The sequence below is a fragment of the Dothidotthia symphoricarpi genome (genome assembly GCF_010015815.1).
Source record: "Dothidotthia symphoricarpi CBS 119687 unplaced genomic scaffold P153scaffold_25, whole genome shotgun sequence".
In the NCBI taxonomy this organism is placed as follows: domain Eukaryota; kingdom Fungi; phylum Ascomycota; class Dothideomycetes; order Pleosporales; family Dothidotthiaceae; genus Dothidotthia; species Dothidotthia symphoricarpi.
In genome coordinates, this window is record NW_022985032.1 from 548,644 (window position 1) to 566,476 (window position 17,833).

The window sequence follows — 17,833 nt, forward strand, 5'->3', positions numbered from 1 at the left end:
AGACCCGTTTCTAACCAAGGTCAATGACAGGTTCACGCTCCTCTCTCAAACACAAGCTGATGATAACTGGCAGTTCAATATCCAGTCTACATTACACTACACAGCTCCCACCACGTGTAAAGTTCGCACTCCACAATGGCAATGTGACGACGAGTCCAATCCCAGTAGAGACGCTTACTGAGATGCAAAATGAGACTACTCTGCCGACACAACATATGTATCAGTCCATCATCGATGCCGCTTTGGCCTTAAGACTGGACCCCGGGTCCCAGACTTGAAAGAGAGAGGGAAAGTTGGAGAACTAACCGACTTGTTATGAAGAGATGCCGCAGCATAACCCAAAGACAATCACAAAGGATATCTCATGCAAAAACCGCAGCAAAGACAATACCAGCAGTCGACCATGCAACAATGCTTCCGATTCACGATCTCTCAAACAAACGCCCAAACACACCGCCATTCTACGACGACGCACTGTTTGTCTTCGTAAGAATAGAGGGACCAGAACAAGTCGCCCAGTTGTCGCCTAAAAGCTCCGTCATCTTCCCTGCTGCGACGTCCCCAATCAATACGTCGAGTTCGATCCTTTGCGCTTCCTCAATATGCTCGAGACGCATGTCAAGACCACGTGTTACGTGTTTCAAGGCTGTAGCGGGGAGGCTGTTGTACAGTCTGACAGCCCATTTCCGAGCTGCTTCCTTGACCGTGGAGAGGAGTTCATCTTTCTCATCATCGTCGAGAGGGGTGTCTTGATAGTACCTGACGACTTCGGAAGCGAGGAGGCTGCGGATAGTTTGAGAGGGCGGGGATGATGGAGCGACATGGTGCGCAGCCTCGGACTTTGCTACAGCTTGCTCGTGGATGGTTTTCAGCGCCTCTGTGGCTCGGGGGCGCGGCTTGAAGCCTCGCTTTACGATGTCTGGGATGGCTATGACGGGATTTGAGATCACGGGGTTTTGGCGGCTGAGGAGGTGCTGCTGGTAGGGGTTCTCGGGGGTGTTTACACCGACTGCTTGCATGAGGATGTCGTGGTCAAGTGTGCTGGGACGGGTGCCGAATGACGTGCTGAAGGCAGTGTCGGTGGGAGCAGAAGTGGGAGGACTACGAATGTACTGTAGAGGAGCCGAGTTGTCAGGCTGCTTGCGTGATGGCCGAATGCTTGTCGCGGTGGGTGTACTTCCCAGCGTGCGACGGCGCTTACCCGGGGTGGGAGAGTCGCCCTCAAGCACGAACTCGTCGCCAGACGACTCGTCACTGGAAGAATCCTTCTTCTTGGGTTTGGCTGCACGCTTTTTCGGTATGGATGCAGGTTTATCACCTTCCTCGCTCACCACGGTCTCATCATTCTCTTGCACCTCACGTCGAGAAGCACCCATCCTGCCAGGTGTACCAACCACGCCAGGTGTAACAACAACACTAGCCGGTTTCCTCCTCTTCACTATGCTCGCTCCCCCACCTGTCATCGGTGTTGCAGGACCCTGCATATTGCCGTGTGCCAGGTTTCTGCCTTCCCTTTGCCTACGGTCATAACACGGTTTGCACACTTGGAAGGTGCAGCCTGGACAGCGTCGCATGGTGTCCATGTTGCGCTTGTCGCATTCTGAACACTTTGCGGTGTGGACTTTGACTGTGGCGAAGTCAGATGCGTTCAAAGAACAGGCTGTTATTGTGCCGCCGGGTGTGGTTGCGCCTCCGGGAGTGCGAGGCGGAAACGGACTGCTCATACGTGGCGGGATGGGGCTGCTGATCGGGCCGCCTGGAGTGCGAGGGCGGAATGGACGACGGCTTCCAGGTGTCGCAGGAATGGGTGTAATCGTTGAGCCCGCAGAAGGTGTTTGTGATGGGGGAGTTTGGGCGCGGTCTGCCATTGTGGTAGAGCAGATTGTATGCCAAGGTGGAAGAGATGGGATGACTGCAAGGTTAGATAAGCTTGCCGCAGTGTAATGAATATGTTGTCGAGTAACTGGATTAGAGAGCGATAAGCTGATGCAATTGTCAGTTGAATTCGAATTCGAGGTTGGAGGAGGTGGACTAAGACACTTCTTGCGATCACTGATAATATGGCTGTGGACGACGTTGAAAGGCGGTGGGCGAACTACGCTGAATAAAGAAGCGGAAGAGCTTGCATACTTACGTCCAATGGCGTCAGATAGCAGGCTGTTGGTGAAAGGTGCGACGCTGGGAATCGTCAACACAGAAGTTTCCTGTAACAAATCGTGTGTCAAAATCCTAGAAACACACTGCAGAGTTGCCGACAGGTATCAATTCACAAGAGATGGGAACGAGAGGGAAGTGTAAGAGAATGTACTTGTGAGATAGAAAACAACCTAACAAGAATGGAAGGATCGGATTATATGTGCGGGTTCGCTGTGAAGAGGGACAGCCCCACAGTCGCCGAAACGAACAAACAAACGACGAAGAAAATGTGAATATCGTCGTATAACTGCATGGTGACAGGGGATGTAGTCGCATCTTCTAGATCACTGGGACCATAGATTTGGGATGTTCACGTATGGCTGAACTCAGAGCTCTATTCCGCTCACATGGGCAGTATGATTGCGTCAATGAGTGTGCAACTTTGTATGACATGTGTAGGATATAGAGTGGTTTGGAGGAGTGAACTCATGCCAGATGTATGCCTTTGACGAGGGGTGTTTGTGAGGTAAGAATGACTGAAAGATGAATATGCACGTGAGAGCCAAGGAGACAATCAGAACGAACGACGGAAGCTAGAGTAATTAGGTATCTCGACCCATCATTAGTCAATTCGTTGGACGTGTTGTTACGCGCGTTTGCCGCAATCCATTTCAACTCGCATCGTGGCAGCTGTCATTGTACTCATTCCCCACTTATGAAAACCATTTTTGGGTGAACAAGCCAATGAAGAGAGTGTGAAAGTCCGGGGAAGAGGATAGTGCTGATCAATATTGGAAACGGCACAGTTGATCAAGGCAACCGAACAAGAAAGCGGCTGTCAAGTAGTCTGCGCTAGTCTCATGAGTCATGAGTTATGGAGGCGGGAAAATGCAGGTCTCGAACAAGGAGCATAAAATCCTTCCGTTCACAACGCGCGTACTACTTAATCTCCTAAAAATGCATTGTATCACTGCTAGTCAGCACTCGAGATTATATGATTCGCGCGTCTACCATCGCCTCGCCACGGGACAAGCAGCTACAAAGTGCATTTTCTGATCTACGAGCTCTTGACTTGGCCCTGAGTCGAGCCACTGCCGGCAGATGCGATGCGCTTGGAGGCATCGTTCATGCAGCGGGGATCCGGCTTGTTTTCACTGCGCATGCCGCAGGGTCTACCGCCGCGATGATTGTTGGGCGGTGCACTGCAGGTTGCAGCTCACCAGCCACATTCCCCAGTTTACGACGTTTTCGTAGCTTCTCCGCTGCCTATGCGCCCCAGCAACGGTGTGCCCAAGCGGAGCTAGAATCGCGCTGTTCACGAGTCGGTCCCACCCAATGTCGTTCGACGCAACCGTTCGCGCAAATAGTGAGGAACATCAGCTTGCCGAATCAGACTAGGCAATCGCGAGTGGAACTCTAGTTCAACTTTTTTTCGGGTGCTCCTTGTCAGCTCCTCCGCCATCTAATCTCAATCACTGTCCGCCCTTTCGCCCGTCTGCTCCAGCTCCATCGCCTCCTTTGCGCCGCGGGTTTGCAGGCGAAAAAGAAAGCGCGTGGCAGGCAACATCAAAAACAAACCTTGGCAGCGACATCCAAACAATTCTGCACTCTAAGGCAACCAGATCCTTCACCAGGCGGCCTCTGGCTAACTCTTTCCGGACGTCGGGTTCGCTTTCATCCGCTTGTTACTGGAACGCGACACGAGAACGCAGCGTTACCAGGGTCGTCCTTTGTTGGTCGTCAATCTCGACAACCACAACAACCACCCGGACCTTCAGGTCATAAATTTATCTCGACAACATCAGAACGGTCTCCACTACGATCATGGCTACAGCTCATCCCCCAGCATCGCTAGACTCGGCCATGGAACTCCTCAACTATATGCAAGCCCCAACGGTCGGCTTCTACTATGTCGGGGCTTGCACATTCAGTCTATGCATCTTACAAAAGCCCAGTGCGATATCTTCGAAGAGGCGACGAGTGGTTTTAAGCCTAATGGTCTTTACCCTCATAGCATATATCACAGAGGTCTTATACTACTTTAGTCGATCGCTTACAGAGTGGAACTACGAAGCACCAAAACCAGCGGCGACCCGTTGTCTTGGCGCCATTCTTGCCTGGAGTCCTCTTGTCTTTGGAATTTGGAAAAGCAAGTCGCTTCGATGGCATCCGTACTTCGGCGCTTTTGTCCTACAGTTTGCCCTGGAAACTACGACTTGCCTCATGAGCGCCTTCTCTATCTCACCTGATGATAGGTCGAGGGACATACCATTTGTCATTAGCAGTGCAAGGGCATGTGCTTCGTTGCCGCTGATGATCGACGGATTTCTGATCCTGATCAAGAAGCACGTGGGTACACGTACAGACGAAGAGCGCCAATCACTGCTCGGAAAGCAAACTAATAACAACGCTAATCAGAGCGGAACCGGCAACTACGGATCTATCAATCCGGACAGCTCTAGCGGCGACGGCGACGAAGAGGCACCATCTGATCACGACAAAGCGATTAAGGAGCAACAAGCCAAACGCCTAGAGGAAGAAGGTGGTTGGCTCGGTTATCTGAAAGGTTTCCTCGTATTCCTTCCGTATCTGTTTCCCAAGGATGACTGGAAAGTCATGGGCGCACTCTCGATACGCATCCTCCACATGATACAAGAGAGAGTCTTCAATCTTCTTACCCCTCGTCAGCTCGGTATCATTACGAACAAGCTAACCGAGGGGACAAATGTCATGCCATGGAAAGATATTGGACTGTGGGTTCTGTTCTCCTACATCAACAGCTACGCCGGTACCGGCATACTGGACGGTATAGCGAGTTTGGTGATCTCAAACTCGGCCTACCAACGTGTCACCCTAATGGCATATGAGCATGTCCTTGGTTTGTCTATGGACTTCCATACCAGCAAAGACTCAGGGGAAGTGCTCAAAGCCGTGGAACAGGCATCGTCTCTGAACACGCTGGTTGAGTTGGTTCTGTTCGACCTTAGCCCTATCCTCCTGGACCTTGTCATAGCTATGTACTACGTCACTCACCTCTTTGACAGCTACATGGCTTTCATCATACTGTTCATGGGAGCGGCATACGTGAGCATCGGGTGGTATTTCACGACTCTGTCGCAGCCGTGCCGAAGGGTCTATGTTGAGAAGCAGCGAACAGAAAGCTCAACCGTTAACGAGACTGTGCATAACTGGCAAACTGTGGCTTACTTCAACCGACTGACGTTTGAATATAACCGATATGCAACAAACATTATTGCGACTATCTCTGCGCAATATTCCTATTACTTCCGGTCGATGGGTGGACACGCTGCGCAGGATGTGCTTACGACAGTGGGTTTTGCCGCATGCTGCATCTTTGGCATGTCGCAGATCGTTACCAAGCAGAAGAGTGTTGGAAACCTCGTTACACTCATCATGTACTGGCATACCATGACGAGTCCCTTATACGTCTTGTCTTACAGCTACAGGCAGCTTTCAGCCTCTCTTATCGATGCCGAACGTCTGCTTCAGTTACTCAATACCAAGCCGACCGTTGCTGACCAAGAAGGTGCCAAGGACCTCGTAATTGATGCAGGAAAGGTCGATTTCAAAGATGTCGAGTTTGCTTACGATGTGCGGAAACCCATCATCAAAGGGGTTTCCCTGCAGGCTGATGGTGGACAAACGATTGCGTTCGTGGGTGAAACTGGTGGTGGAAAATCCACGATGCTGAAGCTACTCTTCCGATTCTACGACGTTACTGGAGGCTCAATCATGATTGATGGCCAAGATCTTCGCTCAGTCACGCAGTCAAGCCTTCGAAACGCCATCGGACTCGTTCCCCAGGACCCTGTACTTTTCAATCAGACAATTCGTCAGAACATCCGCTATGCGAGACTTGATGCTACAGATGCCGAGATCGAAGAAGCATGCCGTGCGGCTGCTATTCACGACGATATCGTTGGCTTCCCTGATGGCTACAACTCCAAGGTTGGCGAACGCGGAGTGAGGCTTTCTGGAGGTCAGCTACAGCGCATCGCTATCGCTCGTGTGTTGCTCAAGGACCCCAAGGTTGTCATGCTAGACGAAGCCACATCTGCTATTGATTCTGGCATCGAGGCCAAGATACAACAAGCGTTCAGCAAGCTCAGCAAGGGCCGTACCACGTTCGTGATAGCGCATCGCCTTAGCACCGTGGTTGAGGCGGATCAGATCCTGGTAGTCGAGAAAGGCGAGATTATCGAGCGAGGAACGCATCGAGAGTTGTTGGAATTAGGGGGAAAGTACCATGAGCTCTGGACGAAGCAGACAGCCGGCCATCTCCCCACTCTCCCCTCAAAGCCCGTGTCAAAAAACAACCCCACTGAAGGAGGAGACAACGACAGCGCGACACTCATTGACATTGCATCTATAGAAGAAGATTCGGCAAAGACCACTGGTACGAGTGAAGGCGGTAGCGACAGAGTCGAAAAACGCAAGTGAAATCGAACGCATGCAGTACATCGAGGTCAGTTTAGATGCGGTCTTCGGTCTCATACGTTTCAGCGTCGGGTTGTTGGATAGCCCATTGGTATAGTTATGAAGTTGGCTTCCAAGCGTAATGCGGTGGGGTCGGATACGGTTCATACGTCAAACGATTGTATGACATAAAACAGTTATTTCTTTACGCAGTTCACAAATTCGTCAAAAACATGTTATGAAGCTAGTAGGCATATTTAGCGTACTTCTCCGCAAGGCGACTAGAATCAACTATCAGCAATCTTTGTGACGGTGTCAGTAGTTCAGCCGTTTAGCACCTGACAATCCATCTCCGTACATCCTTCACGAAAAAAATTGCATCTACTCCCACAGAAGGATTGACATCTTGAAGACATATGCAAGGCTCGGAAGCGGGGCAACATGTTAGAAGCGGAGAAATCGATGCTGCCGCACCGTCCGCACAGACCACCGTCAGCATCATCATGGCATCGACGAAACGGTGTATGTGGGAAGAGGCGTCGTGGGCCTAAGTACGGTCTTGCCGACTTCCAGAATCCTTGTCCATCGCCTGTTGTCTCCTATTTGGCCTCTTCAATCCCCCGCAGCTTGCACTGTTCACCATCATGGCAGTCCCCAAGCGCGCGCTGCTTCTCGCGTCCGCAGCTATATCGTTCTTCGCTTTTCGCTATGCGCCGCAAGCTGTAATCTCGAGTAGTATTGTGTGGAATGTCGTGATATTATTTTTCGGGTTGTGGACTGGGCAGTTCGCATGGCAGACTGTGGTTACTCCGTTGTTCTTCAGCCCGTTGAGGAATTTGCCACAACCGCCGGTGAGTGTGTTGGATGATGACTCTCACCGACTCTGAAGCTTTATATACCCACGATTCAAGATCGTAGAGCTAATTCAGATCATTAGAATGCGCACTTTTTTCTTGGCCATTACAGAAGCATATACAAGGGTGCATCTGGCGAGCCGCAAAGAGACTGGATCGACAATGTACCGAATGATGGTGTTTTGTACTATCGCTGGCTGTTCAACAAACCGCGTATCCTGGTCACGAACCCGAAGGCGCTGAGTGAGGTGCTTGTGCAGAAGAGCTATGAGTTTGTGAAGCCGGCGAGGATACGGGTTGGGTTGGGGAAGTTGCTTGGTGTAGGTGTTCTCTTGGCGGAGGGCGACGAGCACAAGGTCAGTTCTGAGTCGCAAATGTTCAAAAGTCTGTTTGGCTGATGAGATGTAGCGCCAGAGAAAACTCTTGGCCCCGGCTTTTGCGTTCAGACACACCAAGAACCTCTACCCGATTTTCTGGAACAAAACCATGGAGATGACAGATCGGATATCCGCGACCATCAATTCGAGTCCTGACGCTTCATCTGTCGTGGAGATTCGTAACTGGTCGTCGCGAGCAACTCTCGACATCATTGGTCTGGCGGGTATGGGACGAGACTTTGATTCTCTGACCAACCCGGACAACGAACTCTACACCACATACAACAATATCTTTGGAGCGAACCGAGCTTCACAGGTTCTGCAACTCGTTTTGGGTTTGCTCCCCCATTGGCTTGCCTCCTCTCTCCCGATAAAGCGCAACGATGTGATCCGGCAAGCAATCATCACAATCAAGAAAACAGCGCGAGACCTCATCCGCGAAAAGCGTGCAAAGCAAGAAAAAGGCGAGGCACAATCCCTTGACATTCTCTCCGTTGCCATGGAATCCGGCGGCTTCAGTGACGAAGACCTCGTCAACCAACTCATGACCTTCCTCGCCGCGGGCCACGAAACCACCGCATCATCAATGGCCTGGGCCGTCTACCTCCTCTGCAAACACCCCGACGTACAGAAGCGTTTGCGTGAGGAAGTACGCGCCGAGATACCCGCGCTGACCGACCCCTCCAAGGAAATCTCCTCCACGGAAATAGACCGCCTCACCTACCTAAACGCCGTCCTCAACGAAACAATGCGCATCTTTCCGCCTGTCCCGCTCACCCTCCGCGTAGCAGCCCACGACACAACGATCCTTGGTCACTTCATTCCCGAGGAGACCACCGTCGTCATCTGTCCATGGGCGATAAACACATCCGTGCACCTCTGGGGCGACGATGCCAGGGAGTTCAATCCTGAACGGTGGATGGGCCCAGGGCGTGCTAACACGGGTGGTGCGGAAAGTAACTTCGCGATCACGACTTTCTTGCATGGCCCGAGGAGTTGCATTGGTAAGGACTTTGCGAAGGCGGAGTTTGCGTGTTTGGTGGCGGGGTTGGTGGGCAGGTTTGAGATGGAGTTGGAGGACCCTGGATGGGAGTTGAAGATCCAGGGTGGCATTACGGCGAGGCCTAAGGGCGGGTTGAGAGTTAAGATGACGGAGGTGGTCCAGTAGGAGGGATTGTGATTTGTTGTTTGTTGGTGAGGTCTGGAACGCCATGTAGGTTCAGTGTTATGGGATCAGCCTATGGGTATACATATTTGGAAAGGTGGACGCGAGTACTTAGATAAAGGTAGATCTCTTAAACAGTGGACATATTAGACGAAAACGTAACACTGCATCTTTCTTGCAGCTACATTGCAACCCGCAACTTGAATTCCCAAGTTCATCTTCACATTCTTCATCTCTTCTTCTCTACTCTTGCATACTCTACCATGACCTACATCCACCCGCTTCTCCCCATAAATTCATACTTCTCCTTCCACAAGTATCGTTCAGCCTTTTGCCCATGGCACCTTCTTATATACAACCCTCAACGGTGATCATTCGGAATCACCCTTTCGCTGACTCCCTCGTTCCAACCGTGACACATATTTCCATCTTCAAAACTTTATGGAAATTACCTCGTCGCGCCATAATCACTAAACCCGTCTTTGTATCGCCACGCTTCGCACTCAACATATAGTCACTGGGGAAGGTGTATCATGATAACCTAAATTCGTATGCGAAGTTCACTGCTCACCACTCTCGAATCGGCCTTTGTTGCGCTTTTGCTGGTTCCGACCTTGATGACCTTGAGAGGAGCGTCGTTGCCCACTGTGATTATTGTGCTGGGACCGGTACGAGTGCTGTAATCCCGAGGACTGTAGATTCCCATACCCTTGCTGGACTCCAAATCCCCCATTTGTTTGGCTGTTGTAGCTGCTTTGCTCATCCTGGCGGTCCAAACCATGGATTTGGTTGTTCTGGTGGTGACCAGCTGCTCCACGGATGTTGAACGCGTCTGGTATGTCAGTGATAGATCCTGTTTGGTAGCCTTCTTGCTGCGTCTGCCTAGTGTTTGGAGAGTCATATGCCTCTTGCATTCCATTGTACTGAGGATAGGATCTGTGTTGGTCGAGTCCATGGTTTCTAGGTGCTCTCGGAACGCTGAGTTGACTGTTTGGTAACTGCTGAGCATAAGTTTGTTGTATTTGACGTCGTTTTAGCGTCAAGTTTCCATCACCTTCGGGATCTGATGCAAGTTGATCGTAAGGGCGCTTGCTGCCAGTTGCGAATCTAGTTCGTCCCCTTCCTGGTGAGTACTGCGTACTTTGTGGAGAAGCTTGTCCGAATGTTTGAGCTTGGTAGCTTCTCTGATTCGCATGGCTCTGAGTTTGGATACGCGGTTTACCGCCGATCTGCCGAGTTGAACGGTTCGATAATGCCGGTGTTTGCCAGTCCGTTTGTTCAGAAAAGTGTTCTCCTTCGTCAGACCATGACACTGGAAGTACTCCTTGTGGTGGGTTGTGGAAAAATTTATCTTCAGAAGTACATGAACAGTTACCATAACTCATGAAAGACGGACATGGGACTCTGTGCCATAACGGACACTGATTGCCGTCGAGACATCCTCCTTCGCCGTCATCACTCGGGCACAAAACACCTTCTAGAGTATGGTTGTAGGTGCAGTTTCTCTGTTCATTGCACCCCTGCAAGGTGTTGACCTGCATACAAACCTGGAACCTCTGAGAATCTCTCAACACCTCACCGAGCATAGGTCGCAAGTCTTTTGTCCGAGGGTCTTGCGAACGATCAGGTGTTGGATTGGGGACGACGATGGCAGTCCGAGGTTGAGTGTGGAGGTAAGCGCACTTATCGCCGAACTTACAGGTTTTCCCAGTAGCGAGAGACCGACAGATTTTGTTTTCGTTAAAATGTCCATAGGGGCACTCGTTCCGTTGCAAGCAGCCCTCCGCCGTGTTCACTCTCGGACATGGATGACCTGGGCCTGCCCAAGCCGGATTTATCGGCCGCGCTTGCATTTCAAGACTTGCTGGACTTTGCGCTGCAGTGACCATGGCTGCCTGCCGAGAAAAACTACCAGTGCGTTCGAGATGTACGTAGACACAGTTTTCTCCACGATCGCAGTCTTTTCCTAATCTGCATTGTACGCCTTGGTTGTCATGTCGGTATTGACATCTGTTTCGCTCGTAGTGTTTACATCCTTTCGACTTATTGATATATGGACAGAGTCCGAGTGGTTTCAGTACAACTGGCGACTCCATGATGAGATCTACATCATCTCCTGAGTCACTCTCCGGCGTAGTGGCAGCTGGCTGGTTATTCGAGCTAGCATCCAATGTGTCCCAATACCGTGTTTTCAAATACCGAGAACGGTTCCACTGCTTGGACCATTGTACCCTTGCATTGAACGCCTGCATCCTCTCCGCTCCGCAAAATCGATCGTGATATCTTGGGTGGTCTTGCTCTGCTACAAGTTGATCAGTCATAACTTGAAAGCAAGCCTCGGTACATTTGCTGTCGTTCCATGGCATACTACCTCTTTCCTCTCCTCGCTCATCCCTTTCGGCTTCGTCGCGCAGAACTTCCATCAGGCAAGGTGTGATCTCAATTGGCTGATCTTTACGTAGCCGATGTTCAGAATCTTTGATTTTGCTCCTACTGGTGGACTCAGTGTATGCCACGATGCTGTATATACCTTTTAGCACATCGAGTAAAACATCTATGTCGGACTCGGGCAAGGACATCTTCTCCACTACCCATATCATCTGCTGGAACACATCTGGGTTCAAGTTCGTTACTTCAAGTAGCTCGTTTCGTCTCTTGTTAGAATGCTTTACTCGATTGACCTCGAGATGAAATTCTTCCCACGCAGGATTGTGTATCCTTTCGTAGTTTGCTATCGCAGCCTGCCGTGCTGCCGGATCCTGGAGTACGCTCCAAACGTCTTCAGCTGTATATCTTACGTGCTCCAGGTGCTCTTGCCTAGACTTCAAATTTTTCAGGATGGGTTGTAGAATTTCTTCGTCTTCCAGTAGTATGTCAAATCGAAATGGTTCCAACACAGCTTCAAGCACCTGCATGACGATCCGGAGTGCCATCCATGTTTCTTTCTGCTTCCAAGCGGGGCCGATCACGAATTCGACTTTCTGCCTCCCGTCCTTGTCAATATATTCGAATTGGGATTCCTTGAATGCGCTCAATGCTAGAGCTTCATCGTTTGAGAAGATCTGGATTTGACGTATGCACTCCTCGGGTGGAAGTTGTTTGATGGCCTCAGACAGGAGTGTCATGTGAGTAGCGCGCGTCTCTGGAGAACACGCTATGAGCATTTGTAGCTCTGCTTGATCGAGAATGACAATCTCGTCAAACGCTTCTTCGCTTGCTACTTCGAAAATTTCTGCTTGCTGAAATATATCCTTTCCGACTATTGCATGCGCGTCCTGAGTCTGAAATTCGTCGACAATGACGCCTTTGTCGGCAGCTACATGACTTTCGACAGTGCCGTTGTCCTCTGAGGTATTTTTGACAGGATTATAGACATCAACACTTGGTAGATATTCATGAGAGGAGCCCATTGGCAGCGGGATATCGATCAAATCGTCGGTCAGGATTGATTTTTCAGAGATTTGTGTTTCTGGGACTTGAACTTCATATTCGGTAGCTCGAAAGTCCCTCCGAGTTTCAACTTTACTCAGGGGAGCTGTCAAGCTGTCAGCCTCATAGCGATCAACCTCTGTGGGTGTGACAGCCGAACCCGAAGGATTGATGAACAATTCCTGCTCGACGATGTGATCATGGGTCTTGTCCGGCTTCGCCGAAATATGTGTGTGTTGTTCCGAGTCTTCGATGGCGAGGGTATCGGCGGGATCGTAGGTGACATCGTCATCTTGCCTATCTTGCATACCCTCAAACACTTCTTCTTGAGGGCGATCATATTCATCGCTGTGTTCGCTGACAGAACTGAACAATTCATCTAATTGGAAGGTCCTGTCTTGTGGCTGTCCTAGATAATCTCCGCTGCCACTGGCCATCGATTGTGAGGCTTGGGTATGGGTATTACCGTGGCTTCCTCGTTGCGTGTAAGACTTACTAATTTGCTCATCATACAAGGTCTGTATGCTTTTCTGTTTTTCAACCACATCTGATGAGAGAGTATCAGCGGCAGAACTTGATATCGTTGAAGTATTCCGTTGGATTTCATTTCTTTTGACAAGATACTCTACCATTTCCGACAACTTCCTTGGTTTGAACATTGGGCTTGATATGAGTTTATGCTCAAGCCTTTGACTGCTCCCGTTCAGGGGAGCGTGTGCTTCTAGATCATTATGTTCAGTGGTGTGCTTCTCGCTTTCAGCATGTATTGACTGAGTAGGCTCTTTTCCCTGATTGTGAATATCACGCAGGTCGCCTTCGTGTTCACGATTATTCTCCGCTGCGTAAGAACGTTCGGGGCTCGCGCTCTGGTGGCACTCTCGGTGTCGTTGAATCTCATCCTCGTCGAGCGCAAAGTACGGCCTCAGAAACTGTAGTGGTCAGTATTCATTTCGCACATTGAAAACAATTGGAGCAAGAAGCACCTACAGATCCATCGCCAAGACTCTTTTCGTGAAGAATCATCAAGGTTCGATTAAATACAGGCTGTGAACAGTTAGTATGACGATATGGGTCCTTCGTGTTCTGGTGGGACTTACACTGATGGACACGGAAGGTGTCCGGGTTTTACGTTCATATGTCTTGTTTTGCCATGTGTATCGGACCTATCCATAGTCAGCCGTAGTAGGAGCAGGAACTGACAGAAAAACCGCTCACATTACCGGTAGAGTGAGCATACAGATCCCTACTACTCCCCAAAGATGCCCACGACATAGTATATATGTCAGAATTAGCAGACACAACCACACGTTATGTTTCGAAACTTGAGAAGGAAATTGTTATCGACGCACTGGTCGTGCTATGAACAAAAGATCTAGAAATGATGGCGAGAACCACGTCACGTGTTGTATGCTATGTCGGGAACGAAAGTCCACTGAGAGTACAGAAAGATTGTTACACAAAGTCGATATACCCTTAGATAAGACTTGAACATGTCTATAAGCATAGTGATTTCCAAAGAAGGCTACGAAAACCTGTGAAGATTCACGTTCTTTGTTTGGCACTGTTAGTTCTTACTAGCATGTTCCAAATACAGCACCCACAACTGGATCGCGAGACAATGTCTTTGTATCGAAAACTAGCAGCAAAATTGACATAAACCATCCCCGCCCAGAAGTAAAGAGTGCGTTATTTTAGGCAATTTTGTAGTCACGCAGGATTAACCGGATCGACTATGTCAGACCTATCTTCCCTCGTCAACCTCCACCCTAAAATCCCCCCTCACAGATCCCCCTCTGACCTCGCAAGAGCATTAGGTCTCTATGAAGCTCCTCAGAACGTCAATCGCCTGGTTAACCGCACGAAAGAGCATAGAGCAGCCGTACGCACCCACGGGGCAACAGCACAGGCGATTTCTACTTCGCTACAAGCCCAGAACGCCCAGCTGGCAGCCGATCTCGAGGATCTCTATGAAGCTTTCCACTATGCACAAGAGCTAATACGTGCAAGGCAGGCGCAAGTATGCGACGGTCGATTCAGCGAGAAAGGGTGTGAGAAATGGGTTGTGGGGTTGAAAAAGAAGGAGAGGGAATGTCGAGAGTGGATGGATAAGCTTATAGATCAAAGGAACCATGTGTGGACCGCTGGGCAGATGTTGAAATAGTGGTGAGGATAAGCTATGTCAAGTTGTTCTGAAGTCGTGTACGAGATCAGCTCCAAGATGGTCGGAATCCGTTCTGGTTGGGCCTTCATCACTTTGTACTACTGCGTCTTGTACTAAAGACTTGTTTCAAATCTTCCGTTGCAATACTGTCAATCAATATATTCCAGCCTGGTGGTTCTCTCAATAATCCATCTCAACGTCTCCGCTTTGTTTCACGACGTTCATCTTCCCCATTTCTCTGGTCAATACCTCCGTTCCAACGTCCATCATTTTGTACGCTCTGTCTCAGAGCTCCTGGTACATATCGCGCCATTTCCTCTCTCGGGGCACGACGTGCATGCGGTTCCGCGACTTTCCTTTGTGGCTTTACACTCGGTTCTGTCCGGTCGTGCTTCGGGGCCGACTGCTCGCTTTCGTTGTGAGAACGCTTGTGAGTAGACCGGTGAATCTCCTTTGTGATAGAGACGGTGTGTCGTGATTTGCGTGGCCGAACTTCTTCATCAGCTGAGGTCGGAGCCATGCCACTAACCTCATGAATACGCTTAACGTCCGTTCCGATATCGTCCTTGAGCCTTTCGATCTCAGTGGTCTGTTGCTCGCGTTCGACGTGAGTTGGCTTACGAGTAGATCGTGGAGAGGCTTCTACAGTAGCACTAGTCGTATCGCGGGGAACCCTACGCCTTTGATTCCCACTGTGTTGGGCGTGCTTGCTGTTATCTGCCTCCAGTCTGCGGTGACTCGTATCCCTCCCACTCCCACTTCCCTCGGAAGATGATTTGGTGAAATCATCACTCGCGTTATGTGGATGTGTTTGCGTGTGTCGCCGTGCTTCCCTATTGCGAATGGCTTGGTAGCGAAGTTCACGTCGACGTTGAAGTTCCTCCCGTGTGCGTGCTATGTCGTCCGGTCCTCTGTCAAGAGGCGTCCGAATTGGTTCTCTATCATGTATACGCAGGTTCATCGCGAGATTACGATTTATCTTATTCAATTGTGTGTCCTCACATCTCTCTTCTTTCGCATCGTCGTGGCGGTTTCGTCGGCGCTCTTCTTGCTTGCGTGCACGACTCATGTCATCTTCGCGATCGTAGGCCTTTGCTTGGTCTTGTGACACTAGAAGATTCTCCGGTTTGGGGGATGATGAACTTCGTATGAGCTTGAGTGATTCGGTAGATGTTGGATTCTCCACGTACGCCTCTTCAGATAGGGGAGTTGCGTCTGTAGCCGTGAACGGCTCGGAGGATGTGGATTCTGTGGAAACCTTTTCAGGGCAATGATCTTCGAGCCATCCTCTCCGTTTCGGGGATCTATCTACTTCCCCGAAGTCTGTAGGATCATAGAGTTTCCGCTTTTGCGACGAGAGAGGCGCAGAGGTGACTGTGTCCGGAGCTCTCAAACGATGCTCTTCTGTCACATTGGCAGGAACGAGATCGGGTTTTCCGTTATTGGTTGATTCATAGTAACCTTCGATTGCATCTATATTTGGAATGTCTTCGCGTGAGGGGGTTTCGAGGGAATTTGTCGCTTGTGATCGTGAACTATAGGCACTGCGTCCTTGTGCAGGCGATACTGGTGTTTCGGGAGGTGTTGAGCAGTGCACAATCGACGTCTGCTTCTGATGTTTGCGGCCTTTCATCAAGATGTGGTATTTTCCGGGTTGCTGGTGCTCGCTTTGCGATGGCAAGTTGGTCGATGCTGGACGTAACTGAATCTCTTCACCGTAGATGTTGGAGAAAACGCGACCGCCAACATCGTGACTCGTGGCATTCCCGTCATCGTCAAACTCCACCTTGACGGAAAACTGCTCAGAATGTATGACTCTATCCTCCTGCATCTCGGCCCATACCCGGTATCCCGCCTTCTCAGCGACACTGCGATATCTGATCACCAGTATCGTTGCCTGAACCTTCGCTCGCGTCAGGGCCATCTTGCGTTCCTGGAAGACCTTGGTCTGGAATCCGGAGTCTGAGTACGAGGTGTCTTTCTCAGCTAGAGGCTTCGAGGTTGCGACACCAACGCAAAGCTCGCGCGGACTCGACCCAGACACCACCGTATCATAGCGACCTAATGCTGCCAGACCCATTTTGTGTTCGAAATCGCGTCCAACAGGATCGCGGCCATATATTTGTTTGAATGCTTCGCCATCAGAAGGAGGTAAGGTCTGTACCGCGGCGCTGCGATATCTCACAGGCGGTCGCGACAAAGTTTCCACAATCGACTTTTCATCTTGTGTGCCGGCGACACAAGGGCCTTGCGCACTTGGCGCTCGTATAACGTGGGAGCTGCTAGACGCGATCATGGCACGAGGTGTCCGGAAGACTGTGACGAAGAGCGGTGGTCGAATCTGACAGTTTCCGTCGTGTTGAAGAAGAATGATGTCGATGACAAATGTAAAAATGGGTTGTCAGAGTCGCACTGGAGGTCGCAATGATGAACGTTATCGGTGGAGAGCAAAAACGCCAATGTGGTTCACCCAACAGGTTTAGTTGCGGTGTTGTGAGTTGTGAGCTTAGGCGAGCGCGTGGAAGGCCCAGACTGTTCAGAGCTCCTGCCCGTCCCGTGGAAGGTACTCGCGATCCTCACGCGTATGTCATTTCACAATGTCATTCACTTTGTGGGCGTTCCAAAAGATACGATATGAGTGCTGCTATACTGTCTTGCAGATAGGCGGTGTGATCTCGCGCAATATCGAGACGTCAGTGTTGGTGGAGACGTTCGAGCAAACGGATTGATGCAGGAAGCCGCAGCCCATGCCAACCTTTTTGGTATATGGTCGAGATCTCGATATTTCCCGCAGCGTTGTATTATCCTGATATCCAATGTTGAAAAAACAAACCCGACTACCATACTCGAATGCTATGAAATCTTCGAGGCCCATACGTCGAGTTCACGCTGGTTCACGCTGGTTTATTCACCTCAATAGGATCTTATCGATTGCTCCAAATTCTCGTCGTTGCTCACGGATCTTTGATTGAATATCCGCGTAGGATCCATGTTTACGCACAAAGGACGATAGTTCCCATAATAGGATGCACACTGCAGACTTGGAGAGCAACTCTCTATACTCACAATTCAACGCTGTTATACTATTCAAATCTATGTATATAATACCCAGACTATCATAATACGATCGAAGACTTCTTCGTGCCGGCGTTATTCACGTTTCCCGTATCGACTTTCCCCCTTTTCGCATTTCCCCCATTCACCTCGCTTTCACTGCGAATTCTTACGCGATTTCCCTAACCACCAGCCTCTTCTGAATAGATCAGGACTCCTA

The 17,833-nt window shown here is 50.1% G+C and overlaps 5 protein-coding genes across 5 annotated transcripts; 2 read left to right on the forward strand and 3 right to left on the reverse strand.

Moving 5' to 3' along the window:
* Positions 1-14: 14 nt before the first annotated feature.
* On the reverse strand, positions 15-2,327 carry P153DRAFT_435636 (uncharacterized protein). Its single transcript, XM_033673163.1, has 2 exons — positions 2,135-2,327; positions 15-1,983 (listed from the first exon to the last, which is right to left on the reverse strand). The coding sequence occupies exon 2, from the start codon at positions 1,866-1,868 to the stop codon at positions 462-464; it is 1,407 nt and encodes a 468-aa protein (XP_033518423.1). The 5' UTR covers positions 1,869-1,983; positions 2,135-2,327; the 3' UTR covers positions 15-461.
* A 1,431-nt stretch (positions 2,328-3,758) lies between these two features.
* P153DRAFT_143262 (ATP-binding cassette-type vacuolar membrane transporter-like protein Hmt1) lies at positions 3,759-6,907 on the forward strand. The gene has a single exon (XM_033662122.1). The coding sequence runs from the start codon at positions 3,961-3,963 to the stop codon at positions 6,595-6,597; it is 2,637 nt and encodes an 878-aa protein (XP_033518424.1). The 5' UTR covers positions 3,759-3,960; the 3' UTR covers positions 6,598-6,907.
* A 196-nt stretch (positions 6,908-7,103) lies between these two features.
* Positions 7,104-9,080, forward strand: P153DRAFT_371339 (cytochrome P450). The gene is made up of 3 exons (XM_033669248.1): positions 7,104-7,424; positions 7,511-7,783; positions 7,836-9,080. The coding sequence occupies exons 1-3, from the start codon at positions 7,218-7,220 to the stop codon at positions 8,970-8,972; spliced, it is 1,617 nt and encodes a 538-aa protein (XP_033518425.1). The 5' UTR covers positions 7,104-7,217; the 3' UTR covers positions 8,973-9,080.
* A 341-nt stretch (positions 9,081-9,421) lies between these two features.
* On the reverse strand, positions 9,422-13,670 carry P153DRAFT_412285 (uncharacterized protein; the record flags this gene model as incomplete). The annotated part of the gene is made up of 4 exons (XM_033672100.1): positions 9,422-13,327; positions 13,386-13,442; positions 13,496-13,561; positions 13,614-13,670. 4 exons carry the CDS (start codon positions 13,668-13,670, stop codon positions 9,530-9,532), a joined length of 3,978 nt encoding a protein of 1,325 aa, XP_033518426.1. The 3' UTR covers positions 9,422-9,529.
* Positions 13,671-14,752: 1,082 nt separating this feature from the next.
* Positions 14,753-16,639, reverse strand: P153DRAFT_391066 (uncharacterized protein; the record flags this gene model as incomplete). The annotated part of the gene is made up of 1 exon (XM_033670998.1): positions 14,753-16,639. One exon carries the CDS (start codon positions 16,637-16,639, stop codon positions 14,753-14,755), a length of 1,887 nt encoding a protein of 628 aa, XP_033518427.1.
* Positions 16,640-17,833: the final 1,194 nt, after the last annotated feature.